Genomic DNA, 26789 nt, shown 5'->3' on the forward strand with positions numbered 1-26789 from the left:
CAATTTTGATTAACATCTAACATTTCTGTAGCAAGTGCATAACCCATACATTTATGAATTTTAAATTTGATGAATTTTCATGAAGTTGATAAACTCGTGTTTTATACTTCCACTGGAAGATTGTTACCACCAGCTCCACATCTGTCCCCCACACTGAAGAATAGGGGCTGTTCTGAGGTGGTGCACCATATGTGAGTGTTGTCTCTTCTGAATTTTACACAAATGGAATCTTACAGTACTGTATGATTCATACATACATATTTTGTTCATTTTTTTTGTCTAGTACATCTATGTTGTATATAGTTTTCTTAAAATTTTTTAATGCTTTTTAAGATTTATTTATTTATTTGAAAGGCAAAGAGTTACAGAGAGGCAGAGAGATATCTTCCATCAGTGGTTCACTCCCCAAATGGCTGCAAATGCTGGAGCTGTGCTGGTTTGAAGCCAGGAGCCAGGAGCTTCTTCTGGGTCTCCCATGTTGGTACAGTGGCCCAAGGACTTGGGCCATCTTCTACTGCTTTCCCAGGCCGTTAGCAGAGAGCTGGGTTGGAAGTGGAGTAGCTGGGACTTGAACCAGCACCCATAAGAGATGCTTGCACTGCAGGCGGTGGTTCTACCTGCCATGCCACAGTGCTGGTCCCAGCTTTCTTCATACTTAGTCTGAATAGTGTTCCACTGAGTGAATTTACCACAGTGTGTTTATCCATTTTATCCATTTTATGCTGATGGACATTTAGGTTTGTGTCTTTTTTTTTTTTTTTTTTACTATTGGAAATAGTGCAACTGTAAACATTGTGAAATTCACTTTTGGTGATACTGTATATGAATTTATGTTTACTGTGTTCACAGAAGTGGAAATGCTACACACTGTGTGATCCCTTTATTAAAAGTAAATGTGGAATAGATGTTGAGCTTGAGTAGGTGTTATTAAACAGTCTTCCAATATGATCTTACTAGTTTTATACTTCCACCAATAGTGTATCTGACTTATCTTTGCCAATATTTGGTATTGAGTGTTAATTTTCCCCGTTGTGGTGTAGCGTACAATGTGTTTTTTTTTAATTTCACTGATATCAAAGAATTTTAATGTTGCAGATGAAGTATTTAGGGTAAAGGGGACAGAATCTAGACTATTTAAAACATTCATGTAGGGAGCCGGTGCTGTGGTGTAGCGGGTAAAGCCCTTGACTGCAGTGCCGGCATCCCATATGGGTGCTGGTTTGAGACCCGGCTGCCCCACTTCCAATCCAGTTCTCTGTAATGGCCTGGGAAAGCAGTGGAAGATGGCCCAAGTCCTTGGGCCTCTGTACCCGCATGGGAAGACCTGGAGGAAGCTCCTGGCTTCTGGCTTTAGATTGGTGCAGCGCCGGCCATCGGGGCCAACTGGGGAGTGAACCAGCGGATGGAAGACCCCTCTCTCTCTTTCTCTCTCTCTCTCTCTCTCTCTGCCTGTCCCTCTCTCTCTGTGTAACTCTGACTTTCAGATAAATAAATCTTTAAAAATAAAATTCATGTAATGGTACAGTTTCTCAGATGATAACATGCTTGCTCTTAGATTCATATTTAACACATTTTTGTATCCAAGATGCAGACATACTAATATATAGAAGATATCTATATGACAAAAGTTATTTCATGTAATTTATATGTGCTTCATAGCCTTCTAATGTGATACCCATTTGTATCATCTAAAAGCACTATTTAAGAAAATTTTTGCAGACTTTTTGTGTGATGACTTAACAAAAAATGAAGTTTAATATCTAGTTCTGTGGAAAAACAAGTGTTTAGGTGTTATACATTTTTTCCCAAAATTATCTATAAGCCAGGTTACACTGAAATATTATCTATTATCAGGATATTGAGCACTTCTGTATTAACACTGAGGAATATTTGTTCACATTTATATTAAAGTGACAAAATGGAAGTTCTGTAATTTAATAAGGTTCATAAGTTAGGACAGTAAAAAATGCCTTTTGACTTTTTTTTTTTTTTTAATTAATTTATTTGACAAGCAGAATTACAGACAGTGAGAGAGAGAGACAGAGCAAGGTCTTCCATCGATGGTTCACCCCCCCAAATGGCTCCCTAAATGGCCACAATGGCTGGAGCTTCGCCAATCCGAAGCCAGGAGCTAGGTGCCTCCGCCTGGTCTCCCATGTGGGTGCAGGGGCCCAAGCACTTGGGCCATCCTCCACTGCTTTCCTGGCCACAGCAGAGAGCTGGACTGAAGAGGAGAAACCAGGACTAGAACCCAGTGCCCATATGGGATGCTGACTCCTCAGGCAGAGGATTAACCTAGTGTGCCACGGCGCCGGCCCCATGATCTTTGTTGTTTTAACCACTTGATATTCTGGGTGTCTTCCTTCCTTTAAGATAATAAATACCAGGCTGTAGACTAACTTAATGTTAGCCATATAATGCTGGTAACACTCAAATGGGTTTAAAATATAAACATCTGTGGTTTAGCACATTGTTTTGGGAGAAGATTATCCCTTCAATATATAATAGATGCAAGTACATACAACTTGGTGATAGGAGGGAACTATTTTTATTATGGGAATGATAGAGAAAGGGACAGATCCTTTTCTAAGAGGAACAGATCACATTAATAAATAATTCCCTTACAAACTTGTGATCTGGGGCTGAATGTCACAGGAATTTTGGAATAGTATTAAATAGCCTTACTTTTCTCTCTTTAATACTAAATTTACCCAATTTAATAACTTTTAAGGAAACAATATGGAATATTCTGTTGTAAAATTACCTGTTACCTAACTCCATCATTTCATAGCTTGCATTGTTCATAGAAAAGAATTTAAGCTAAATCAAATGTTTTGGGAGACAAAACGAGAGAGATTAAAATATGTCAAATATGTTTCCTAAGAAAGCATGTCTCTAACGTAAGATACACATGACAATTTCCATCTCATTAAATCTTTCATGAAAAAAACTCTAGAAAATAAATGTAAGTACTTATTTATATTATTTAGTATTTAAAAGGAAATAATATAAAAGTAGAGATCTAGTATTTTTAAAATATTTATCAGATTACCTAAAATTTGTCACACAAAAATCAAAATATTAATATTATGCATAGGTTTTCTTAATAACTTACAAAAACAAGCAAAAAATATCCATCACTCCAAAAAGCTACAAACAAATAACTCTCTAAATTGGAAGGAAGACAAGTATGAACTTCAAAGAGTTCATTTTACTTATTTACTTTGCATGTTTAGAAACACTGGTGACACTGAAATAACCCAGCACAAACATGATCAGTCTGTATACATCTGACCATACTGGCACAGTGTGGATCTTGCTGATCAAACGGATGTATTTTTTTTTGAAATGTTTTGAGGAACAGTGCCTAAAATTGTACAAATTTAACAATACATTTTTAGCAAAGTTTACATGTGAAGGGGGAGGATCAAAGCTAATAAGTCTTTTGGCTTTCTTACAGAAGGTATCATTATAATTCCACAACTGTCAGGATGGAGTATTTTTGTAGGAAAAATCAACTGACTACAAACTATGTTGCCTCTGTTGTTTTACATGTCAAAGTCACTTGCAGATTCTGGTCTGCTGTTATCTGGCCCATCACTTTCCTTGTCCCAGTCTTTCATAGATGCTTCCATCATGAAATCTTCACGTTGGGTCATCCACCCTGGGCCCTCTTCCCATTTTGCTTGTCTGTTTGGCTTTGAGATCTTTCCTTTTGAACTTTTCTCATTTGTACTTCATCCATTCCTCTCAGAACACTGATGAAATCTTTCTTAGAAACAGTTGATATCAACTTAGCACACTTGCTAATAGAGCCTCCAGCTTCTTAAACCTTTTCATCAGCATTCTTTTGATCTTTTTGAACAGCATTAAATAATGGCACCATTCCCCTCGTTGGAGTTCTCTGAAGATTTCACTCTGCTTCTTTGTCTTTGACAATGTGTGGCTTTACTCTGCACATCATTTCCCACTCCTGCTTCATACCAAGCTGTTTTCTTCTCTCAAGTCTTTCTTGCTTTAACTTTTCGTTTTCCTTTTCCAGTTCTTTATTTTTCACTAGAATGGTGGGTTTACTTTTTTTTTTTAATTTTTTTTTTTTTTTTATTTTAAAGAGCGAGGTGGAGTGAGAGAGAGGGAGAGAGAGGTCTTCTATTTGCTTGTTCACTTCCCAAATGACCACAACAGCCAGAGATGAGCTGATCCAGAGCCAGGAGCCTTTTCTGGGTCTCCCATCCGGGTGCAGGGGCCCAAGGACTTGGGCCATCTTCACTGCTTCCCCAGGCCATAGCAGAGAGCTGGATCAGAAGAGGAACAGCTGGGACTCGAACTAACGCTCTTATGGGATGATGGCCCTGCAGGCTGGTGCTTTAACAAAGCACTGCCCCCAGTGGGTTTACTTTTAGGAGTTTTCTTGGTAAAGATTTTAGCCGTGGCATCTGCCCAGCCCATATTAGTCCCAGCAGATGATTCTGTAGGAATTTTATTTTCTTTGTCACAGGGTTCAACATCATGCTTATTGTCAGCGTCTGTTGCTGACCCTTTTCCTGATGCACAGCATCCTACAGATCCTCCACCATTGGAAGCATCTCTCACCTCCTCTTCCAGCTCCGATGCTTTGACTTTGACTATCATTTTCACATTCTTTAGCGAATTTTTTAACCTTTTCCCCCATACTCACACGTGAACTCTGAATGGCCACAGCTATTTTTCTCTCATCATAAGTATCTCTACATTGTGATTTTAACTACATTCCCCTGGTTGAAGTTTACTGGAATTGAGTTGAGCAAGTTTTCCTATGCTTTTTGTATCTTTTGTGAAGTATCTTAAGTCTTATTGCCCATTTTTGTTTTTACTTTTCGTTTTTAATGGACATAATTTTATTTATGGGGCATAGTGTGATAATTTGATACCTGTGTGTAATGTGTGATGATTAAACCAAAGTGGTTATCTTTTCTGTTTTCACATTTCTTAGTCTTTGGGGTCTTTGAACTCTTCTGTGGTAATTAATAGGTTGTAAACTATAGTAACTACTGTGCTATCGAACACTAGAACTTATTCTTCCTGTCTACCTGTGTTTTGATACTCTTTATTCAACTTCCCTCTTTTCCCCCTTCCTCCTCAGCCTATAATAATCACTGCTTTGCTTTCTTCATTGAAATCAACTTTTTAAGCTTCCACATTCAAGTAAGAACATAAAGGAGTTGTCTTTCTGCGTTTGGCTGATTTCATTCAGCGTGTCCTCTAGTTTTCTCCATTTTGCTACAAATGGCAGGGTTTTATTCATTGTCTTTCATTAATTGTAGAATTTTTCTTTTTAATTTGAGAGGCAGAGAGAAAGAAAAAGAGAGAAAGAGACCACTCCCATCTGTGGGTTCACTTTCAGAATACCCACAATGGCCAGGTCTGCACCAACCTAACGCCAGGAGCTGGGAATTCAATCCACATGAGTGGCAGGAACCCAAGTAATTGAGCCGTCACCTGCTGCCATCCCAGGTGCACATTAGCAGGAACCTGAAATTAGGAATGCAGCAGGGACTGGAACCCAGCTACTCAGAAATGGAATGTGGTTGTCTTAAGTGTTTTTTTTTTTTTTTTCTTTTAAGATTTATTTTATTTAGTTGAAAGGCCCAGTTAGAGAGAGACAGAGAGGTCTTATATCTGCTCATTCACTCCCCAAATGGCCGCAGAGACTGGGACTGGGCCAGGCAGAAGCTAGGTGCCAGGAACTTCTTCAGGGTCTCCCACGTGGGTGCTGGGGCCCAAGTACTTAGGCCATCCTTTGCTGCTTTCCTTGGTGCATTAGCAGCAAGCTGGATCAGAAGTAGAGAAGCCCGGGGCCGGCACTGTGGCGCAGTGGGTTAATGCCCTGGCCTGAAGCATCGGCATCCCATATGGGCACCAGTTCGAGACCCAGCTGCTCCTCTTCCGATCCTGCTCTCTGCTATGGCCTGGGATAGCAGTAGAAGATGGCCCAAGTCCTTGTGCCCCTGTACCCACATAGGAGACCTGGAAGAAGCTCCTGGCTCCTGGCTTTGGATCGGCGCAATGGATTGGCTGTTGCAGCCATCTGGGGAGTGAACCAACGGATGGAAAACCTCTCTCTCTCTCTCTCTCTCTGCCTCTCTGCCTCTCCTCTCTCTGTGTAACTCTTTCAAATAAATAAATCTTAAAAAAAAAAAAATTGGAGAAGCCGGGACTTGAACTGGCACCCATATGGGATGCCAGCATCGCAGGTGACAGCTTTATCTGTTATACCACAGCACCAACCCCAAAACTGGTGTCTTAACCAGAATCTTTACTATATTAAATGTCTGCCCTATGTATGAATTTTTTTATGTGGTTTAGATGTGAATCCATTGTTGAATATATGTAATTACAAATATTTTCTCTCACTTCTCACAGGGAGTCTTTTTGTGAGAATTTCTTTTTTTTTTAAGATTTATTTTATTTGAGAGGCAGAGTTACAGAGGGAGAGAGAAAGGTCCATCTGCTGGTTCACTCCCTAAAAGGCTGCAATGGCTGGAGCTGGGCTGATCTGAAGCCAGGAGCCAGTAGCTTTTTCCGGGTTTCCCACATGGATGCAGGGGCCCAAGCACTTGGGCCATCTTCCACTGTTTTCCCAGGCCATTAGCAGAGAGCTGCATTGGAAGTGGAGCAGCTAGAACTTGAATTGGTGCCCATATATGAAGCCTGTGCTGCAGGCAGAGGCTTAACCTTAACAGTGCTGGCCATGAGAATTTCTTTAATGTAGGCCTATTTGTGATTTGTTTTCCTTTATAAAGTGGTTATATATATGTGTGTATGTAATTATATTTGAGAAACCTTTTCTTCTGAGGTTTTGCTCATTTTTTATTCTTTTTTTTGGACTCAGTATTAGCTGGTATTACTTGAGTTTGAAAAAAATCCATCTTCCTCCTATGTATTCTTTCACCAGAGTGGGTGTGAAGGATGTTGCTGGTATTCATTTGCCATCAAATGTGAAATTTCAGAGTCCAGCATATTCTTCTGTAGATACTGAAGAAACGGTTGAACCTTATACAACTGAAAAGATGAGTCGAATTCCTGGAGGATATCTGCCTTTGACAGACTGCTTTGAAATTATGACAGTAGATTTCAATAATCTTCAGGTAAATAAAAGTGCAGCTACTGTTTTTAAGCATTACATTTCATTCATTATTTAAAATAATTAACATCTAGGACAGTCTTATAAATTTGCATGAGATACCACATACTTTATGTAAAAAAGTAATCTAAAGGTAATTGAAATTCCCTCCTGAAATTACTCACAATTTAAATAACAGAAGGAAAAAAAAACCTCTGAGATTTGTTGGGTATACATTGTGTGCCAGGTACTTTTACATGGATTCTTAGGGAGCTCTTAGGACAGCTGCAGTAGAGTTTTACTTATCCTGTGTGATACCACTGTGAAAACTTGTTCACATTAAATAATCTCTCCCAAATTATTCAACTTGTGAATGCAAGGACAGGCAGTGTAATGTAGGTCTTTCTGACTTTTCTCTCCCTTCCTCCCTCCCTCCCTCCCTCTCTTCCTTTCTTTTAGATTTATTTGGCTTATTTGAAAGAGTAACAGAGAGGGGGAGAGACACAAAGAAAGAGATCGTCTGTCTACTGGTTCACTCCCCAAATAGCTTCAATGGCTGGGACTGGGCCCATTAGAAGCCAGGGGAACTCCCATCTGGGTCTGCTGCTTTCCCAGGCACATTAACAGGGAGCTGGATTGGAAGTAGACCGGCCAGGACTTGAACCAGTGGCAGCTTAACTCACTGTACTGTAATGCAGGTCCCTTGACATTTTTAAATGTCATTCTGCCATTTCAAAGTAGCAGAATTCCTTGAAATGAGTAATAAGACTAACTCTGGGTTGTATTTGTGTTGCGGTGACCAGCTATCTCAGTTTGCCCAGGAGTGGGGAATTCCTGACAGAGGGGACTTTAAACCAGGACAGTCCTGGGAAAAGCAGTACATATTGATCACCGTAGTGTGTGTATGTCTTTGTTGGTGAGTAGTGAGAATATGTGCAGTATAAATGTGCGCAAAGAAATTGAGAAAGATTACATAATATCCTTCTCTGAAGGTCTTTCATAAAGTTGTGTTAAATGGTCAACTATGTAAGATTAATTTGCCTGGGACAACTTAATAGATGCTTTCCCCTAATAATCATTAATAGATTGTTCTTGAGGTGGTTTGGAACCAGTTTAAGCGTTTGCCATTGCTTACTGAGACTGAGCTGTCTTTCTGTACTTCAAGAGCATTCCTTATCTAATAAAGCATTTCAATGGAGAATAGTGTGATTGTAGCTGCTAATTACTCCCAGCTTTTACTATTTTAAACCTTTATTATTTCAATTTTTATTTCCCACAAACATACAAACCTTATTAAGCTTTTGATTTTGGAATTAATGCTGCCTGCTGAATGCTTTCAAGCAATTCAGAAGAATAGAAAGGAAAAAAGTCATTGTGTTTTTCTTCCCTTTAAAATCTTGGCCCTTCTTTCCCAGGTCTCTTTTTTGAAGTGCATCTTCCCAGACTTGCTTTTCTGTTTTTCTACAAATACATTACCCATCTCAACCCACCCCCCATCAAATAGTCCCTGTTGCTTTGCCACTTGCCTTTTTCATTCAACTGTATGTCATGGACTTATTTCCACATCAGTAATTTGTTTGTGCCTTGTCCTTCTGAATACAGTTGCATAGTATTCTGGTAGGTCATAGCATCCCATCCAGTGTACCTTGGGTGGTTATGGGTGTGCCAAGATACTGAGTCCTTAAGGGTGCCGAGCAGGACTGAGAACGTCTCAGAACGTGGTGTGATGTTGAAGTATGAATATATTAAATGTAGACAATTTTCTCATTGGTTTTGCTTCATTCTCAGGAATTAAAAAGTCTTGCAACTAGAAAGCCAGATCAGATTTGTATTCCTGTTATGAAAGAAGGCATTCTAGATGCTATTGTGGTTTGGTTTGTGCTCCAGCTTGATGATGAATACAGTCTATCCACAAGTCCCAGTGAAGCAACATGTTGGGAACAGGCTGTCTACCCTGTACAGGACCTTGCAGGTAGGACTTGTCTAGCTTAGGTTTTAAATTCGTTGCTTTAGTTCTGTAAGACTTCTAGTCGGTGTTCTCCTGTGTCCTCGTTACTCCTAAATTATGGGTATGAAGTTTCTAGTCAAATGAGGTTGGTTAAATCTTTCAGTATTTCCTTTTTCTTTTTCAAAAGGAATTTTTACTAGTTAATATATGTAAAGAAGAGAGACTAAAGCTTTGCCACATGTCACTCAAAGATACCTATCATTAAATAATTTCTTCAGCTGTGGTTTTTCTAGTTATCACTAGATGAAAGAGATTCTTTTCCTTTTTTTTACTGGAAAGTATCAGGAATGTATTGCTTTTAATGAAGGAATTCCATGGAGAATTTTATGGCATCTATGGAAGTCCAGGTTATAAAAACATCCTCCCTTATATAAGCACAATAATGCCAATTTCAGGGAGTTTATGGATCCCCAACCTTTCCCAAAGAAGTTCTGTATTTTTTTTTTTAAAGATTTATTTATCTGTTTGAAAGGCAGAGATAAAGAGAGAGAAGGTGAGAGAGACAGAGATTGATTGGTCTTCCATCTGTTGGCTTACTCCCTAAAGGGCTGCAAAGGCCAGGGCTGGGCTGGAGCTGGGCCTGGCTGAAGCCAGGAGACCATCCAGGTCTCCCATGAGAGTGGCAGGGGCCCAAGCACGCAGGTCACCCTGGTCACCCTCTGTTGTCCTCTCAGGTGCACCAACAAGGGGTTGGATCGGAAGTGGAGCAGCCGGGATCCACTGGTGCCTGTGTGGGATGCTGGTGCTGCAGGTGGAGGCTTAACTTTCTGTACCACAGCACTGGCCCTAAGAAGTTCTGTATTAAAGATGCTTTAGAATAGAACTTTTTTTTTGTTTACAGCAATTTGATGGGTTTTAGTAGGTTCACAGCAGTTGAATTATCTAGAAAACTCTACCCATTTTAAAGTGGGAGGTCAGGCCGGCGCCGCGGCTCACTAGGCTAATCCTCCGCCTAGCGGCGCCGGCACACCGGGTTCTAGTCCCGGTCGGGGCGCCGGATTCTGTCCCGGTTGCCCCTCTTCCAGGCCAGCCCTCTGCTGTGGCCAGGGAGTGCAGTGGAGGATGGCCCAGGTGCTTGGGCCCTGCACCCCATGGGAGACCAGGAAAAGCACCTGGCTCCTGGCTCCTGCCATCGGATCAGCGCGGTGTGCCGGCCGCAGCGTGCCGGCCGCGGCGGCCATTGGAGGGTGAACCAACGGCAAAAGGAAGACCTTTCTCTCTGTCTCTCTCTCTCTCACTGTCCACTCTGCCTGTCAAAAAAAAAAAAAAAAAAAAAAAAATAAAGTGGGAGGTCATATATTTCTGTTTCTGTCTAGTCTTTCATTCAAAGATGTAATTTAGCAAGGTCATTAAGTCATAGAATCTGTATGGTAGTGTGGCTAGTCTGGTGGTTTTGGAATTAGGTATATTTGGTTTCATACTTTGCCTCTGCTACTTGGTGACCTTTCCTGCTAGCCTTGCCAGTTAGCTTGCGGAGATTTTATTGTGTCGTATGTAAAATGAGATTATTTTTTATACTTTACGGTACTATTGTAGGCATTCTTAGAGATAATGGGTATGAAATGCCTACCACAGTGACTGGTACTCAGCAGTGACATTTTTTCTTTGTGTTTATTCTAATTCTCTTGCAGTAACTTACACAAATGACTTTTTTTTTTTTTTTTAGATTTATTTATTTACTTGAAAAGAGTTACACAGAGAGAGGGAGGGAGAGAGAGAGAGAGAGGGAGAGAGAGAGAGAGATCTTCCGTCCAGCTGGATCGGAAGTAGAGCAGCCAGGTCTTGAACCGGTGCCCATATGGGATGGCGGCACTTCAGGCCAGGGCATTAACCCACTGTGCCACAGCGCCGGCCCCAACTTTTTTTTTTTTTTTTTTTTAAAGAAAATCCTTCTGGGAAAATGATATTTTAAATGTGTAAACATTGGAATAATAGCTTATACATTTAGTTGATTCTAGGGCTGATGAGAAGGAATTGTGAATATATATTGACATTTTAAAGTTTTAATCACATGTGAAAGTTCATAGAAGAATGATACATAGCTTTTTGGTAGGACTTACTCCTTCTTTATATTTTCACATTCCTAAACATGGCAGGAGTTAAGATATATTACTGATATTTTGTTGAATGCTGCTTTTTTTCTTTTGTAAATTTCTGTTACAGAAAAGAATGTCCTTTCAGCTAAACTAAAGTTAGATATTAAGCTCTGAATTTCATCGATCTTTGTTATCATTAGGTTCATTACCAAAAATGGTAGAGTCCCCTCAGCCCTCTACTCACCTTCCCCTCTCCCCCCAGTTTGGGTATATGGTGGTACCTATTGACTGAAGAAAAAAGCACAGAAATACAGATAGGATAGGGTCCTATAATGAAACTCTTGAATCTCTCCATTAAGCTATGAATTAATAGAATCTTCAAGTTTCACTTTTTCCCTAGGTAAAGGTGGTGGGATATGTAGCTTTCTGTATGTTACACAAAGAGAGAGAATCCTTCCTGTAGTGATTTAAATAATGGAAGAATAGATTGGGAGTTACAGATACTTTTGTGATCCCCAGGCTTACAAGCACTTTATATCAATCCCTTATACTTTTTTTCTTATCATTTAATAAAGACTACTGGATAAAACCTGGGGACCATGTGATGATGGAAGTGTCTTGTCAAGATTGTTACTTAAGAATCCAGAGTATCAACATCTTGGATTTGGAACATGAAATGGATACTACAAAAAGTTTCAACAAGAATAAAGACTTGTTATCTTTGGGAAATGAGGCTGACCTCTGTAATGCCCTTGCTAACCTTCAGACCAGTAAACCAGATGCTGTAGAACAGACATGTGTATTGGAATCCACAGAAATTGCTTTGCTTAATAACATCCCATATCATGAAGGCTTTAAAATGGCGATGAGAAAAGTATTGTCTTCCTTGACACCAGAGAAACTGTGTCAGGCCATGGATACACACTGTCAGGATAATGAGATGAGCTCTGGAGCCGAACAGAGTAATACTGCAGAGAGCACCCCTGAGCCTTTCTACATATTAGATGTGTCTGAAGGCTTCTCCATTCTGCCTGTAATTGCTGGCACACTTGGGCAGGTCAAACCATACAGCTCTGTGGAGAAAGACCAGCATCGCATTACTTTGGACCTCATATCTGAAGCCAATCACTTTCCTAAAGAAACACTTGAGTTTTGGCTGAGACATGTAGAGGATGAATCTGCTATGTTGCAAAGACCAAAATCAGACAAGTTGTGGAGCATAATTATATTGGATGTCATTGAGCCCTCTGGGCTCATTCAGCAGGAAATAATGGAAAAAGCTGCAATATCCAGGTAAAACACAAAGTATAACTTGTGCATTTTTTTTGGCCTCATGTCTCATGTAAATTCTTTTATTACTTTAATGGTGTAACTGCAAAAATGAGTCGGGATGATTGTATGTTCCTCAAGCATTGGTTTTCAGCACTAGTGACTTCTTGCCTTTCTCTTTATGTGCATGCTACTGCTGTACTTTTCTTCTTCTTTTTTTAAAGATTTATTTATTTATTTGAAAGTCAGAGTTAGACAGAGGTGGAGAGGCAGAGAGAGAAAGAGAAACCATCTGCTGGTTCACTCCCCAATTGGCCGCAGCAGCCGGGGAGCTGCGTCAATCCGAAGCCAAGAGCCAGGAGCCTCCTCTGGTCTCCCACGTGGATACAGGGACCCAAGGACCTGGGCCATCTTCTATTGCTTTCCCAGGCCATAGCAGAGAGCTAGATCGGAAGTGGAGCAGACGGGTCTTGAACCGGCATCCATATGGGATGCCAGTACTGCAGGCTGCGGCTTAACCTGGTACGCTACAGTGCTGGCCCCTGTGTATTTCTTATGAAGGAATCTCTGTACTGTACATGAGAAGAAGAAAGCCTGCTTTGGGTTTAGATTGCTGATATATTTTTGGGGAATTAGGTAGAGATTTATAAAAGCACATAATGGGGCCGGCTCCGTGGCTCACTTGGTTAATCCTCTGTCTGCGACATCGGCATCCCATATGGGTGCCGGGTTCTAGTCCTGGTTACTCTTCTTCCACTCCAGCTTTCTGCTGTGGCCCGGGAGAGCAGTTGAGGATGGCCCAAGTGCTTGGGCCCTGCACCCGCATGGGAGACCAGGAGGAAGTACCTGGTTCTTGACTTCGGATTGGCACAGCCCCAGCCGTAGCGGCCATTTGGAGAGTGAACCAACGGCAGGAAGACCTTTCTGTCTCTCTCTCACTGTCTATAACTCTACCTGTCAAAAAAAACAAAAAAAAACCAGTACATAAGAGGACACAAATGTTTATATTATTTGAGAAGTACGCAAGAAATACCTATAAGAAATATGTAGTTAATATCTGATGGGACTTCCTCTTTTCCAATTTTGATATGATTTATTTTTTCTTCCTCCCTAATTGGCTCATGCTAAAACTTCCAGTACTATATGGAATGAGTGGTAAAAGTAGACATCTGTGTCTTTTTCTAGATCTGGGGGGAAAAACTTGAAAGTTTTTCAACATTCAGTGTTGTATTGTCTGTTTATTTGTGATTATAGCCTTTATAATTTTGAGGAATGTTCCTTCTATACCTAATTTGTGGAGGGTTTTTAGCATAAATGGGTGTTGAATATTATCTAATGCTTTTGCTGCATCTGTTGAGATGACCACATGGTTTTTTTTTTTTTTGACAGGCAGAGTGGACAGTGAGAGAGAGAGACAGAGAGAAAGGTCTTCCTTTGCCGTTGGTTCACCCTTCAATGGCCGCCGCGGCCAGCGCGCTGCGGCCGGCGCACCGCGCTGATCCGATGGCAGGAGCCAGGAGCCAGGTGCTTTTCCTGTCTCCCATGGGGTGCAGGGCCCAAGCACCTGGGCCATCCTCCACTGCACTCCCTGGCCACAGCAGAGGGCTGGCCTGGAAGAGGGGCAACTGGGACAGAATCCGGCGCCCCGACTGGGACTAGAACCCGGTGTGCCAGCGCCGCTAGGCGGAGGATTAGCCTAGTGAGCCGCGGCGCCGGCCTTGACCACATGGTTTTTGTTCTTCATTCCATTGATGTGATTTATGACATTTTGCTGTGTGAATGTTGAACCATCACTGTATTTCTGTGTTAATTAATCCCGCTTGATCGTGATGTCTGATCTTTTGGATGTGGTTTTTGACTCTGCTTGCTAGTATATTATTGAGCATCTTTGCATCTGTGTTCATTAAGGATATAGGTCTGTAGTTTTCTTTTTGTGTCATGTCTTTGGTTTTGGTATCAAAGTGATGCCTCATAAAAAGAAACGTTTGGCAGAATTCCATCCTGTTCAATATTTTGGAATAGTTTCAAGAATATTGGAGATACTTCTTTGAATGTTTGTAGAATTCAGCAGTAAAGCCATCAGGTCCTATACATTTCCTTGATGGAAAACTTTTTTGTTTTTAAAGATTTATATATTTATTTGAAAGGCAGAGTTACAGAGAGGCAGAGAGAGAGAGAAGGACAGGAAAAGGGAGAGGGAGAGAGGTCTTCCATCTGTTGATCTGTTGGTTCACTCCTCAGATGGCTGCAATGGCTGGAGCTGGGCTGATCTGAAGCCAGGAGCCTGGAGCTTCTGGGTCTCCCACTTGGGTGCATGGGCCCAAAGACTTGGGCCATTTTCTACTGCATTCCTGGGCCATAGCAGAGAGCTGGATCAGAAGTGGAGCAGCTGGGACTTGAACCTGCACCCATATGGGATGCCAGAACTGCAGGCGGCAGCTTTACCCGCTACACCACAGCACTGGCCCCTCCTTTTTCATCTCTAATTTTATTTATTTGAATTTTTTCTTTTTCTCTTTGTTAGTCTGGCTAGAGGTTTATCTATTTTGTTTATCTTTTCAAAAAAACACTTTTTGTTTTATTGATTTTTTTAAGTTGCAATTTCATTTATTTCTCACCTCCTGCTGATTTTGGGTTTTGTTTGGACAAATACACCAGATGGGCAGACATCAACACGGAGACGCAGGAGACATGAAGAAGCAAGGTAGCATCATGCCTCCAAAAGAACACAATACTCCTCCTGAATTAGATCCTGAACTGAAGGAAATCTATGAAATGAGAGATACAGCATTCAAAATAATGATTGTAAGGAAACTCAATGAGATGCAAGAGAATACATAGATATATTAAAGAACTGAGGAAATCAATGAGTGACATGAATGAAAATATTACTAAGGAGATAGAACTCATTAAGAATAACCAAGTAGTGGGGCCGGCACTGTGGCTCGCTTGGTTACTCTTCCAACTGTGGCGCCAGCATCCCATTTGGGCGCTGGGTTCTAGTCCCGGCTGCCCCTCTTCCAGTCCAGCTCTCTGCTGTGGCCTGGGAGGGCAGTGGAGGATGGCCCAAGTGCTTGGGCCCCTGTACCCGCATGGGAGCCTGGGAGGAAGCACCTGGTTGCTGACTTCAGATTGGAGCAACACCAGCCGTAGTGGCCATTTGGGGAGTGAACCAACAGAAGGAAGACCTTTCTCTCTGTTTCTCTCCCACTGTCTGTACTCTACCTGTCAAATCAAAAAAAAAAAAAAAAAACAAGTAGAAATTTTGAAGTCTTCAGTCAGAGGTGTAATAGCAGATTAGATCAAGTGGAAGAATTATTTCTGACCTTGAGGACAATAATTTAAAAGTAGCCAATCAGACAAAAATAAAGAGAAGAGAAAAAGAATGAAGAAAGTCTATGTGAAATATGGGCTACCATTAAACAAAGAAATACTTGTATTATAGACATTTCTGAAGAAGAATTAAAGAAAAAGGCATTGAGAACCTGTGAAGTGAAGTAATAGTTAAAAATTTATTAGGTCTTGAAAGAGACATGGACATCCAGATACAAGAAGCTCAAAGAACCCTAAGCAGACTCAAACAAAAAAGCTCTTCTCCAAAGCATTTTATTGTCATTGTCAAAGGTTAAAGACAAGGAGAGAATCCTAAAGACAATAAGAGAAAAGTGTCACTATAAAAAGGAAAACCAATTAGATTAACATCAGACTTCTCAGTTGAAACCCTATAGGCCAAAAGAGAGTGGGATGATATATTTAAAGTCTTAACAGCAACAAAACTTCCATCCAAGAATATTATATCCAGTGAAGCTATCCTTTAAAAGTGAAGGAGAAATAAAGTGTTTTCCAGATACGGAAAAGCTGAGAGAATTTACCACCCCCAGACCAGCCTTACAAGAAATTGAGGGGTGTCCTGCATTAGAAGTAAACATTATGAAAACACATGGCACCGCCAGATTCACTAACAGAGCAGGCGGAATCATTATCCAGTCAACAGAATGATAGGTCTTATTTCCTATTTATTAATACTAACCTTGAATGTAAATGGAGTTAAATTCACCAACCAGAAGACTTAGATTGGCTGAATGGATAGAAAACCATGACCCTACTATATGCTGCTTACAAGAAACTCACTTCACAAAGATACACACAGACTGAAAGTAAAGTATTAGAAAAAGATACACCAGGCAAATGAAACCAAAAGTGAGCAGGTGTAGCTATCCTGATATCAGATAAAACAGACTTTAAATAAAAAACTATAAAAAGAGATAAAAAAGGACACTATATTTTGATAAAAGGTGGAATTCAGCAAGAAGATATAACAGTCATAAAAATATATGTACTGAACACCACACCACCTGGAGATATACAGAAAATACTATTAGACCTAAAGGGAGAGACAGACTCCAGTACAGTAATAGTGGGTGACTTTAGCACCCCACTCTTATCAGTGGACAGATCATCCAGACAGAAAAACAGTAAGGATGCATTGGAGTTGAAACATGGACCTAACAGACACTTACAGGACATTTACCTCAACAGCTACAGAATACACATTCTTCTCATCAACACATGGACATTTTCTAGGATAGACCACATAAGAGGCCACAAATCAACTCTCAGCAAATTTAAAAAGACTGAAATCATGTCATATATTTTCTCAGACCATAAAAGCACAAAACTAGATATTACCATAAGAAGAACAATAAAACACTCATAAGTACTTGGAAATTAAACAACATGCTACTGAATGGTCAGTGAGTCACTGAAGAAATTAAAAAGGAAATAAAAAACTGTCTTGAAATAAATGAAAATGAAAACAACATACCAAAACCTCTGTGATACAGCAACAGAAGTATTGAGGGAGGTTTATAGCATTAAATGCTTACATTAAAAAAAGAAATGTCTCAAATTAGAGATCTAATGATGCATCTTGAAGATTTAGAAAAACAAGAAGAAACCAAACCTGATATCATGTCTTTTTTGCTTCTCATAGTTTGGTATTTTTTAATAAGACCTTCATATATATAATCATATTTAATTATCAAATCAGGAAATTTATATGGATATATAATCTATAAGTCTTAACGTTCATCAGTCCTCACAATGTCTTTTTTAGCTTGTTTCTGGTTCAGATTCCAATCCAGTATGATGTACTTATTTTTCATGTCTCTTTAGTCTCCTTTATTCTGATGGCTCCTCAGTCTTTTATGATACTAACAATTTTGGAGTATATCATTTTAAATTTTATTATGTGAGAGGCAGAGATAGAGAGCTCTGATCTGCTGATTCACTCCCCAAATGTCTGCAGTGGCTGGGATTGGGCCAGGTGGAATCCAGGAGTAGGGAACACAATCCAGGTCTGCTGCGTTGGTGGGAGGAATTGAGTCACTTGAGCTATCGCCACTGCCTCCCAGAGTCTGCAGTAGTCGCAAGCTCAAGTCAGGAGGAGCTGATGATGTAACTTAAGTACTCCAGCATGGGACACACGCATGTGAACTGACAGGTTAACTGCCAGCCTAAGTGACTGCGGTAACGAATGAATGTCACAGATATTGTCATATTTGGAAGCATTTAGTGTTTTCCATTGTTATTCATTTAAATCTTTCGGTGTAAGGTGTATCCACCAGGTTTCTTCACAATGTTACTATTTTCCCTTTTGTAATGAATTAGTCATTTGTATAGATTGTATTTCTTTTTTTAAAAAAAGATTTGTTTATTTGAGAGAGAGAGATCTTCCATCCACTGGTTCACTCCTCAAATGGGCACAAAAACCAGTGCTGGGCCAGGCCAACGCCACGGGCTTCATCAGGTCTCCCACATGAGTGGCAGGGGCCCAGGTCCTTGGGCCATCTTCTGCTGTTTTTCCCAGGCCACTAGCTGGGAGCAGGATCAGTAGTGGAGCAGCTGGGACACAAACCAGCGCCACTATGGGATGGCAGGCAGCATTGCAGGAGGTGGCTTTACCTGTTAAGCAACAACACTGGCCCCAGGGGTGGTATTTCAAGACTATGTAAATATCCTTTTTGTAATCAGACTTTTCACCTACTGTAGATAGCTTGAATGTTTCTTATCTTAAATGCTTGGGACCCAGAAGTATTTTGAATTTACACATATGAGTACATAAAGAGGTATCTTGGGGATGAGACCCAAATGTAAACACAAAATTCATTTGTGTCTTAAATATATCTTAGATACCTGTGTCTTAAATATATCTTAAATTATTTGAAGGTAATTTCATACAATATTTTTAGTGTGCCTGTGTTCTGACTACAACTGATCATATGAGGTTAGACATGAAAAGGTTTAAATTTTGGAATATTTACTATGTTTTACTTTTCAGATTAGGTTAACCTGTAGTTTTTGCATCCATTGATGATTTTGCCAGAATCTAAAGACTTAACATCCATTCCAGCAGACTGGATATGTCTTTTTCACATGTCAGCAGTCACTTTAAATTTGGATTGTTAGGCAGTTCTTTCCAGTGGTTTACCATTCTGAACTACCAGCCAGCGATAACACAATGTGCAGTAGTGTATATAATCTAAATAGCTTTTTTTTTTTTTTTGAGTCATCAGTGGATATTATTTATTTTAACCTAGAAACCTTTCATTTAAGGTATACAAACTTCATGCATTTCATAAATACAAATTTAGGAACACAGTGATTCTGCCCACCCTGCCTGCCCTCAAAAAGCCTGTGAAACTGTTTTAGGTGTTTACTACAATCTGGCGGCAAGATCTTTCCTCAGTATGTGTTGATGTTTGGGATGCTTGTGGAATCACAGACATTGGTAGAAGAGAGTGCTGTTCAAGGAACAGAGCGTACAGTTGGACTAAATATAGCACCTTTTATTAACCAGTTTCAGGTAAGTGTCCAGAAAAGGAAGTTCAATCAAGGTACTGTTACTCAGTCTACCTTATCTTTCATTTTTGTCTTAGTCACTTTGTTTAGCTGGATTAGAATAGTAATCACTCTATTAGGGCAAAGGAACTTACAGGGAAAAATCAACCTATAGTTAGAATAACCAAGAAATATTGTCATGAATACTTAAGTTTGTAGATATTTCTCAGAATCACTGTTATTTTTTATTTTTTTGACAGGCAGAGTTAGAGACAGAAAGGTCTTCCTTCCGTTGGTTCACCCCGCAAATGGCCACTATGGCTGGCGTGCTGCGCCAATCTGAAGCCAGGAGCCAGGTGCTTCCTCCTGGTCTCCCATGTGGGTGCAGGGCCCAAGCACTTGGGCCATCCTCCACTGCACTCCCGGGTCCAAAGCAGAGAGCTGGACTGGAAGAGGAGCAACTGGGACAGAACTGGCACCCCAACTGGGACTAGAACCCCGGGGTGCCGGTGCCGCAGGCAGAGGATTAGCCAAGTGAGCCGCGGTGCCAGCCAAGAATCACTGTTATAAATGAAAAGTATATGGGATGCCAGCATTGCAAGTGTTAGCATAACTATATTAATTCAATATATGTTTATTGAATGTCTACTACAATTTTTTTATATTTGGGGAATATGTCTGTGAAACTAAAAAGATGAATTCCTATGTAATGAAGCTGACATCCAAATCAGAAGAGATAAGTCAGAAAATATTAATATGGTAGTGCTATGGACATAAAGCAGGTTAAAGAAAATAGGGAGTAGAAAAATGGGATTTTTTTTTTTTATTGAAGAGCCAGGCCAAATCCAGGAACCTGGAATTCCATCCAAGTCTCCCCCTTCGGTGCAGGGGTCCAAGTACTGGGGCTGTCTTTTGCTGCTTTCCCAGGGAGCTGGATCAGAAGTGGAGCAGCCAGAACTTGAACCAGTGCTCATATGGGATAGTGGCATCACAGCAGTGGCTCAGCCTGCTGTGCCACAGTGCCAGCACAGGATATACAATTTTATCCAGGTTATGCCTAAGGAAATAACTCATGGATAGTGACTTTATTAAGGAGACTTGAAAGAAATAAAGCAGCAAATCATACACAAGTCAAAGGATCAATAGGTATAAATGGTCTGAGGCAGAAACAGCAAGAAGGAACCATGAGGGACAATTATGAAATGCAGTCAGAGAAGTATTAGAGGCTAGATCTTGTAGACCCTCTTGGCCATCATTATTATTATTTTTTAAAGATTTATTTTATTTGAAAGAGTTACTGAGAGAGTAAGAGCCAGAGAGAGAGGGAGAGAGATGTAGGTCTTCCATCCGCTGGTTCACTCCCCAAATGACTTAAATGGCCGGAGCTGAGCTGTTCTGAAGCCAGGAGCCAGGAGTTTCCACTGAGTCTCCCCTGCAGGTGCAGGAGCTCAAGGTCTTGGGCCATCTTCTACTGCTTTCCCAGGCCACAGCAGAGAGCTGGATTGGAAGTGGAGCAACTGGGATTGGAACCAGCGCCCATATACCATATAGGATGCCGGCACTGAGAGCCAGGGCTTTAACCCGCTGCGCCACCTTGGCCATTATAAGGACTTTATCTTTTACTCTGAAATGGGCAGGAGACAACTTGAGGGTATTGATCAGAGGTGTGACAGGATATGACTTTCAGTGGAATCATGAAATAGCATTATTGTAGTTATCCAGGTGAGAGGTGATGGTGACTTAGAACAGAGTAGTGGCAATGAATTGATTTTGAATATATTAAATGCAGGTTTTTTGTTAGATTGGATATGAAGTATGAGATGAGGACACTGTATTTTTTTGTGGTCAACGTCCTGGAAGAATAGTTTCCATTTACTGAAATGGGGAAAATAGCAGGAAGTCAGGCAGTGTTTGTGTGTAGGAGGCTCATTGAGTAATTGGGTTAAGAGTTCAGAGAAAGCTTGAGGCTGAAGCTATACCTTTTGTGGTCAGTGGCATACAATAGTGTTTAATGCCATAGATAGGATAAAATTGCCTTGGAGGCTTGTAGAAAGAGGGCTGATAACTGAAATCCAGAGAACAAATTCCGTGAGGTTATATAGAAGGCATTTGCAAAGATGTCAGCGGGTTAAGGTGAAAAACAGGTACATCTGTGTGGGTGCAGATGGGCGGTAACATGGGAGTCTAGTGCTCTTTCTGGTGACTGACACACAGTATGAATAGAGGCAAATGGGGACAGGCCTGCAGTGAGTTTCTATAGATGGCAGGGAAAGGTCTGTGTATCTGTGTCCTCTGCTTCACTGTGAAAGTTGGGACCATTATTTTATTTATAGAAAGGAAAAGAGTTTAAGCCATACTTTTCTCTAGGTTTCAAATAAGGAAGAAAGTTGAAAGTATTAGTAGAATGTTACTAAAATTGATAAAACATTTAATAGCAGTGGTTCTCAGCTTGGTATACTAGAAACATCTGAGAACTTTGACTGCTGGATTTCAACTCTGGATTCGTGTGGATATGGCATGGCCTGAGCAGCTGGGCTTTTTAAAAGCTCCCCAGGCCATTTTAATTTGCAGCCAAGGTTGAGAACCACTGTGCTGGGGGGAGGGGGAGCAAAAGCAAACCCAAAAACCCTTATTTTCCAAATGAAATCCACTTAGTTTTTGTTTTTAAAGATTTTATTTATTTATTTGAGAGGTAGATTTAGAGACAGAGGGAGAGACAGAGAAAGGTCTTCCTTCTGTTGGTTCACTCCCCAGATGGCTGCAACGGCAGACCTGCGCCAATCTGAAGCCAGGAACCGGGTGCCTCTTCCTGGTCTTCCATGTGGGTACAGGGGCCCAAGCACTTGGGCCATCTTCCACTGCTTTCCCAGGCCATAGCAGAGAGCTGGATTTTAGAGGAGCAGCCGGGACTAGAACCGGCACCCATAGGGGAGGCTGGTGCTGCAGGCGGAGGATTAACCTACTGTGCCTCAGAGCTGCCCCCAGAATCCACTTATTGATCTGGTTGAGTTGCCTATCTTTTCTCAATAGTTCAATACTTAATAGTATTCTCTTATTAGACCATATGAAATTTTTTGGTTTAAAATTTTGGAGCTGATTGGTTTAAATAAAAATTTAATCTGCCATCATCCAAATGAAATGTCTACAGGTAATTGAAACCACAGCATATTATTTAACTTGCCTAAGCCTTGGTTTCTGCAGTTTTCCTGTAAAATTGGAATAATGAAAAAAATCCTTATGCCTTAGGTTGGGGTAGGACTGTAAAAGGAGGTTACAGATGTACAAAGTATTTTATGATACTGAACCAGGTATGAATCAAGCACTTGATGAGCCCTAGGCATAAAAAGAATGAGTTGAAGTGAAGAATTTGTACTTCTTCTAGGTACCCATACGTGTATTTTTGGACCTCTCCTCATTGCCTTGCATACCTTTAAGCAAACCAGTGGAACTCTTAAGACTAGATTTAATGACTCCATATTTGAACACTTCCAACAGAGAAGTAAAGGTAAGGACAACAATGTACAAAATGATTATTGTCATATTCAGAATAATTACCTTAAAATGTTAAAACATTATATTCATAGTTTTTGCCTTTTCTTTTGGAGATTTAAATCATTATAAAATTAAACATTTTTAAAATAATGTTTATTTTATTTGAGAGGGAGAAAAAGAGTGAGCAAGAGAGAGCTCCCATCTGCTGACTCACATCCCAAAGGCCTGCAGTGGTTGGGGCTTGGCTGGGCCAGGTCAGGCCAAGCCAAGGCCAGGAGCTGGGAACTGAATCCAGGTGTCCCATGTGGGTGGTTGGGACCCAGCTACTTGAGCCATTTGCTGCTGCCTTCCAGGGTGTGCATAAGCAGGAAGCTACATTTGAGAAGGCAGCCAGGGCTCAAACTCAGACACTCCCATATGGGATGCAGGCACCCCAGGTGGTGGCTTAACTGTGAGGCCAAATGCCCACATCCGTTTTTTGAGCAATATACAAAAGTGAATTTGAGTAAATATTGAATTGGGTGAATAAGTGTATTTTAAAATTTAAAAGAGAAAGAATACTTATTCAAGTCTATCCTGATGAAGTTTTCATAATTTCTTAATTTTCATAGGTACACATTTGTAAATCTGGACAAGTGACTGCTATTCCATTTTGGTATCATATGTACCTTGATGAAGAGATTAGGTTGGATACTTCAAGTGAAACCTCCCACTGGAAACAAGCTGCAGTTGTTTTAGATAATCCTGTCCAGGTTGAAATGGGACAAGAACTTGTACTAAGTGTTCAACACCACAAAAGCAATGTCAGCATTACAGTAAAGCAATGAAGAGCAGTTTCATAATGAAAACTGTTAAGTACAGCATCAGATACAAAATTCTTACCAGAATTAGTGTGGTTGTAATCATACTGATTGTTTAAGTTAATTCCTTGTAACAACTGTTTTTAAAAGGATATTAATAAACCATATTTCAAAGAACCTAAAGAGAAGTAGCATTTTAAAAAAGTTACTGCAGATTTAATTTTTGGAAAAGGATGCATCATTATAATGTTTCATATTAGGAAACTTTATTTTTGCTTGGTTTTACCCAATACCTTGTCATTGTCAAGTGTAAGAAAAGCAAAACTTTTAATGTTTTAGACATTTATATTTGGGAACATTTAAAAGGATCACATTGAAGACTGAGGGTTAGGTTCACCTGTAAATCCCCAGCTTGCTTTCTATAAATACCCCATGTGCTTCTGAAACATCTCAGGTTTTGAGAAGGCAAATTTGAATAAAAATCTAAGTTATAAGATAAATATCATTGAAGAGTAAAGAAGTTAGGGAAAAAATAAATTTTCAGGAGGCGTTTTTTCCTTGTCTAAGGAAAAACTAAGCTGATTAAATTAAATTAGTCCTAAACCACTAGTTTTCAAAGTTTTGCTTTGTAATAAGAAATAGGAATAAGAAAATAGTTGACTCAGTTTTTAAAATCTTTTGAAATAGGGAGATTAATAAGATCATTTTCAGGCATTGAATATGCTGTATGCTTTTTGTAAGCAGGCCACAAGGAAAACTAAGATATTCTTTGCTCTGGGCTGCCTATCCCACATTACCTCTATTACTGTTGAATTACCCAGCTTTACTACTTTTTTTTTTTTTTAATAAATTTTATTGCATATATGTGAGATACACATGATGTTACAGGATACACATAGACAGTAAAAAGCTTATTAGTGTGAAGTGAGTTCACATATCTACCATCTGGGTTACCAGTCTTGTGTTTCTGTGGCAAGAACAGCTCAAACCTCCTCATTAGCATGAATCCCAAATATAATACAATTACCTGTTGTTTTCATGTTATACATTAGATCTTCAGATTTGTTCATTTTTACATTTGCTTTGTATCTTCTAACCTACAGCAACCCATTTCCTCCCCAATGTCACTGCTCTCCCAACCACTGTTTTGTTCTCTATACAACTTTAGATTTTACAGGTAAGTGAAATCATTTTCACTGTGATCATTTTTCTTTCTGTGTCTGATTTGTTTCACTTAGCAGGTTTTCCAGGCTCATCCATATTGTGGTCAAGTCCCCTTCCTAAAGGCTGAATAATATTCCATTGTATTTATATACCAGTTCCTTATCCATTTGTCTATCAATAGAAACACTTTCTGCACCTTAGCAGTTCTGAGTAATGCTGTACGGAACATGGGAGACATCCATGTTTTACTATGAGGTGGTGACTTCATTCCTTTGCGTGCAGGCCCAGAAGAGGGATTGCTGGATCACGACATAGTCATTCACTTTTAACTTCTTCAGAACCTCCATACTGTTTTCAGTGGCTGTGTTAGTCTATGTTCCCACCAACAGTGTTCAGAAGTTGTCTTTTCTTCACACTCTTGCCAACTCTTTTGATATTGTAAATAATAGCCATCCCGATGGGTGTGAGGTATCTCATAATGATTTTGATTTGCATTTCCTTGATGACTGATGATGTTGAGCATCTTTTCGTGTACCTGCTGGCCATGTGTTTGGAGAAGTGTATCAGGTCTTCAGACAATCTTAATAAGGTTGTTCTTCCACCATGGAGTTGTGTGAATTTTTTATAAATCTTAATTTCTTATCAGATAATATGGTTTACAAATATTTTTTCCCTGTTGGTAGGCTGCCATTTCATTTAGCTGATCATTTCCTTTTGCTGTGCAGATCTTTATAGTTTGATGTATAGATGTCTCTTGGTATCTGTAGCCCCTTCCCGAGGATACCAGAATCCAGTGATGCTCAAGTCTGTCATACAGTGGCACAGTGTTTACGTACAACCTAAATACATCCTCCTACATAATTTAAATCACCTCTAGAGTACTTACATCTAATACAATGTAAACGCCATGTAATAGTTGTTATAGTTTAGGGCGTACTGACAAGAGGAAAAGCATACATTCATGTATATATGAGTTTTTCTTTAGAATATTTTCCATCTGTGGTTGGTTGAATCCACAGGTGCAAAGTGTGGATACAGAAGGCCTACTCTAGTCTGATTTATTGTTTTGCTTTTATTGCCTAAGCTTTAGGTGTGATATCCAAAAAAAAAAATCATTGCTAAGGTCAATATTCAAGAGCTTTCCTCCTATGTTCTCTTCTAATTTTGTTGTTTCTGGTCTTACATTTATTCCTTTATTCATTTGGTTAACTTTTTTGTGTATGGTCATAAGGTCCAATTTAATTCTTTGGTATGTGTAAATCCAGTTTTCCTAGCACTATTTATTGAGACTGTCTTTTCCCTGGTATATCCTCTTGGTGCCCCTGTCAAAAATTATTTGACCATTTAGGTTTGGATTTATTTGTGGATTACTCTGTTCCACTGGTCCATTTTAGACAGTACCATTAAAATTTTATAATTTTATATCAGTAAATGTGATACCTCCAATTTTTTCCTTAGGGTTGTTTTAGCTATTTAGGGTCTTCTATGTTTCTGTATAAATTTTTTTTTTTTTTTTTTTGACAGGCAGAGTAGACAGTGAGAGAGACAGAGAAAGGTCTTCCTTTGCTGTTGGTTCACCCTCCAATGGCCGCCGCGGCCGGCGCACCACGCTGATCCGATGGCAGGAGCCAGGTACTTCTCCTGGTCTCCCATGGGGTGCAGGCCCCAAGTACTTGGGCCATCCTCTACTGCACTCCCGGGCCACAGCAGAGAGCTGGCCTGGAAGAGGGGCAACCGGGACAGAATCCGGCACCCCGACTGGGACTAGAACCCGGTGTGCCAGCGCCGCAAGGCGGAGGATTAGCCTAGTGAGCCGCGGCACCGGTCCTGTATAAATTTTAGAAGTGTGTTTTCTGTGAATAATGTTATTGGGATTGTGCTAGGGATTACATTGTTTATATTGATTTGGGTCATTTGGACATTTTAACAATATTAATTCTTCCAATCTGTGAACACAATATCTTTCCATCTATTTGTGTCTTCAGTCTCTTTCATCAGTGTTTTATGGTTTTCAGTGTACACATCTTTTATCTCCTAGGTTAAATTTATTACTCTATTTTTTATATGGGATTTCCTTT

At 40.1% G+C, this 26789-nt stretch overlaps 1 protein-coding gene and 1 pseudogene across 9 annotated transcripts in view; one reads left to right on the forward strand and one right to left on the reverse strand.

The window, feature by feature from the left end:
• The window catches only part of PRMT9 (protein arginine methyltransferase 9), a 38466-nt gene extending 14736 nt beyond the window's left edge, over positions 1 to 23730 (forward strand). For 5 of the 9 annotated variants that reach the window (XM_008267376.5, XM_070047459.2, XM_089302395.1 and 2 more), the window contains 6 exons: positions 6935 to 7127; positions 8891 to 9074; positions 11722 to 12439; positions 19127 to 19280; positions 22638 to 22760; positions 23359 to 23730. In XM_008267376.5, the coding sequence (XP_008265598.4) occupies positions 6935 to 7127; positions 8891 to 9074; positions 11722 to 12439; positions 19127 to 19280; positions 22638 to 22760; positions 23359 to 23574 (1588 nt within the window). In that variant the 3' untranslated portion in view covers positions 23575 to 23730. Of the gene's footprint in view, positions 1 to 6934; positions 7128 to 8890; positions 9075 to 11721; positions 12440 to 13804; positions 13940 to 19126; positions 19281 to 22637; positions 22761 to 23358 lie in introns of all 9 variants that reach the window. The other 4 variants (XR_016211896.1, XR_016211894.1, XR_016211895.1 and 1 more) reach the window with 4 other exon arrangements.
• LOC127489355 (RRP15-like protein pseudogene) lies at positions 3420 to 5284 on the reverse strand (annotated as a pseudogene).
• Positions 23731 to 26789: the final 3059 nt, after the last annotated feature.

The sequence above is a fragment of the Oryctolagus cuniculus genome, chromosome 8 (genome assembly GCF_051225735.1).
Source record: "Oryctolagus cuniculus isolate XC-2025 breed Fujian yellow rabbit chromosome 8, ASM5122573v1, whole genome shotgun sequence".
In the NCBI taxonomy this organism is placed as follows: Eukaryota; Metazoa; Chordata; class Mammalia; order Lagomorpha; family Leporidae; genus Oryctolagus; species Oryctolagus cuniculus.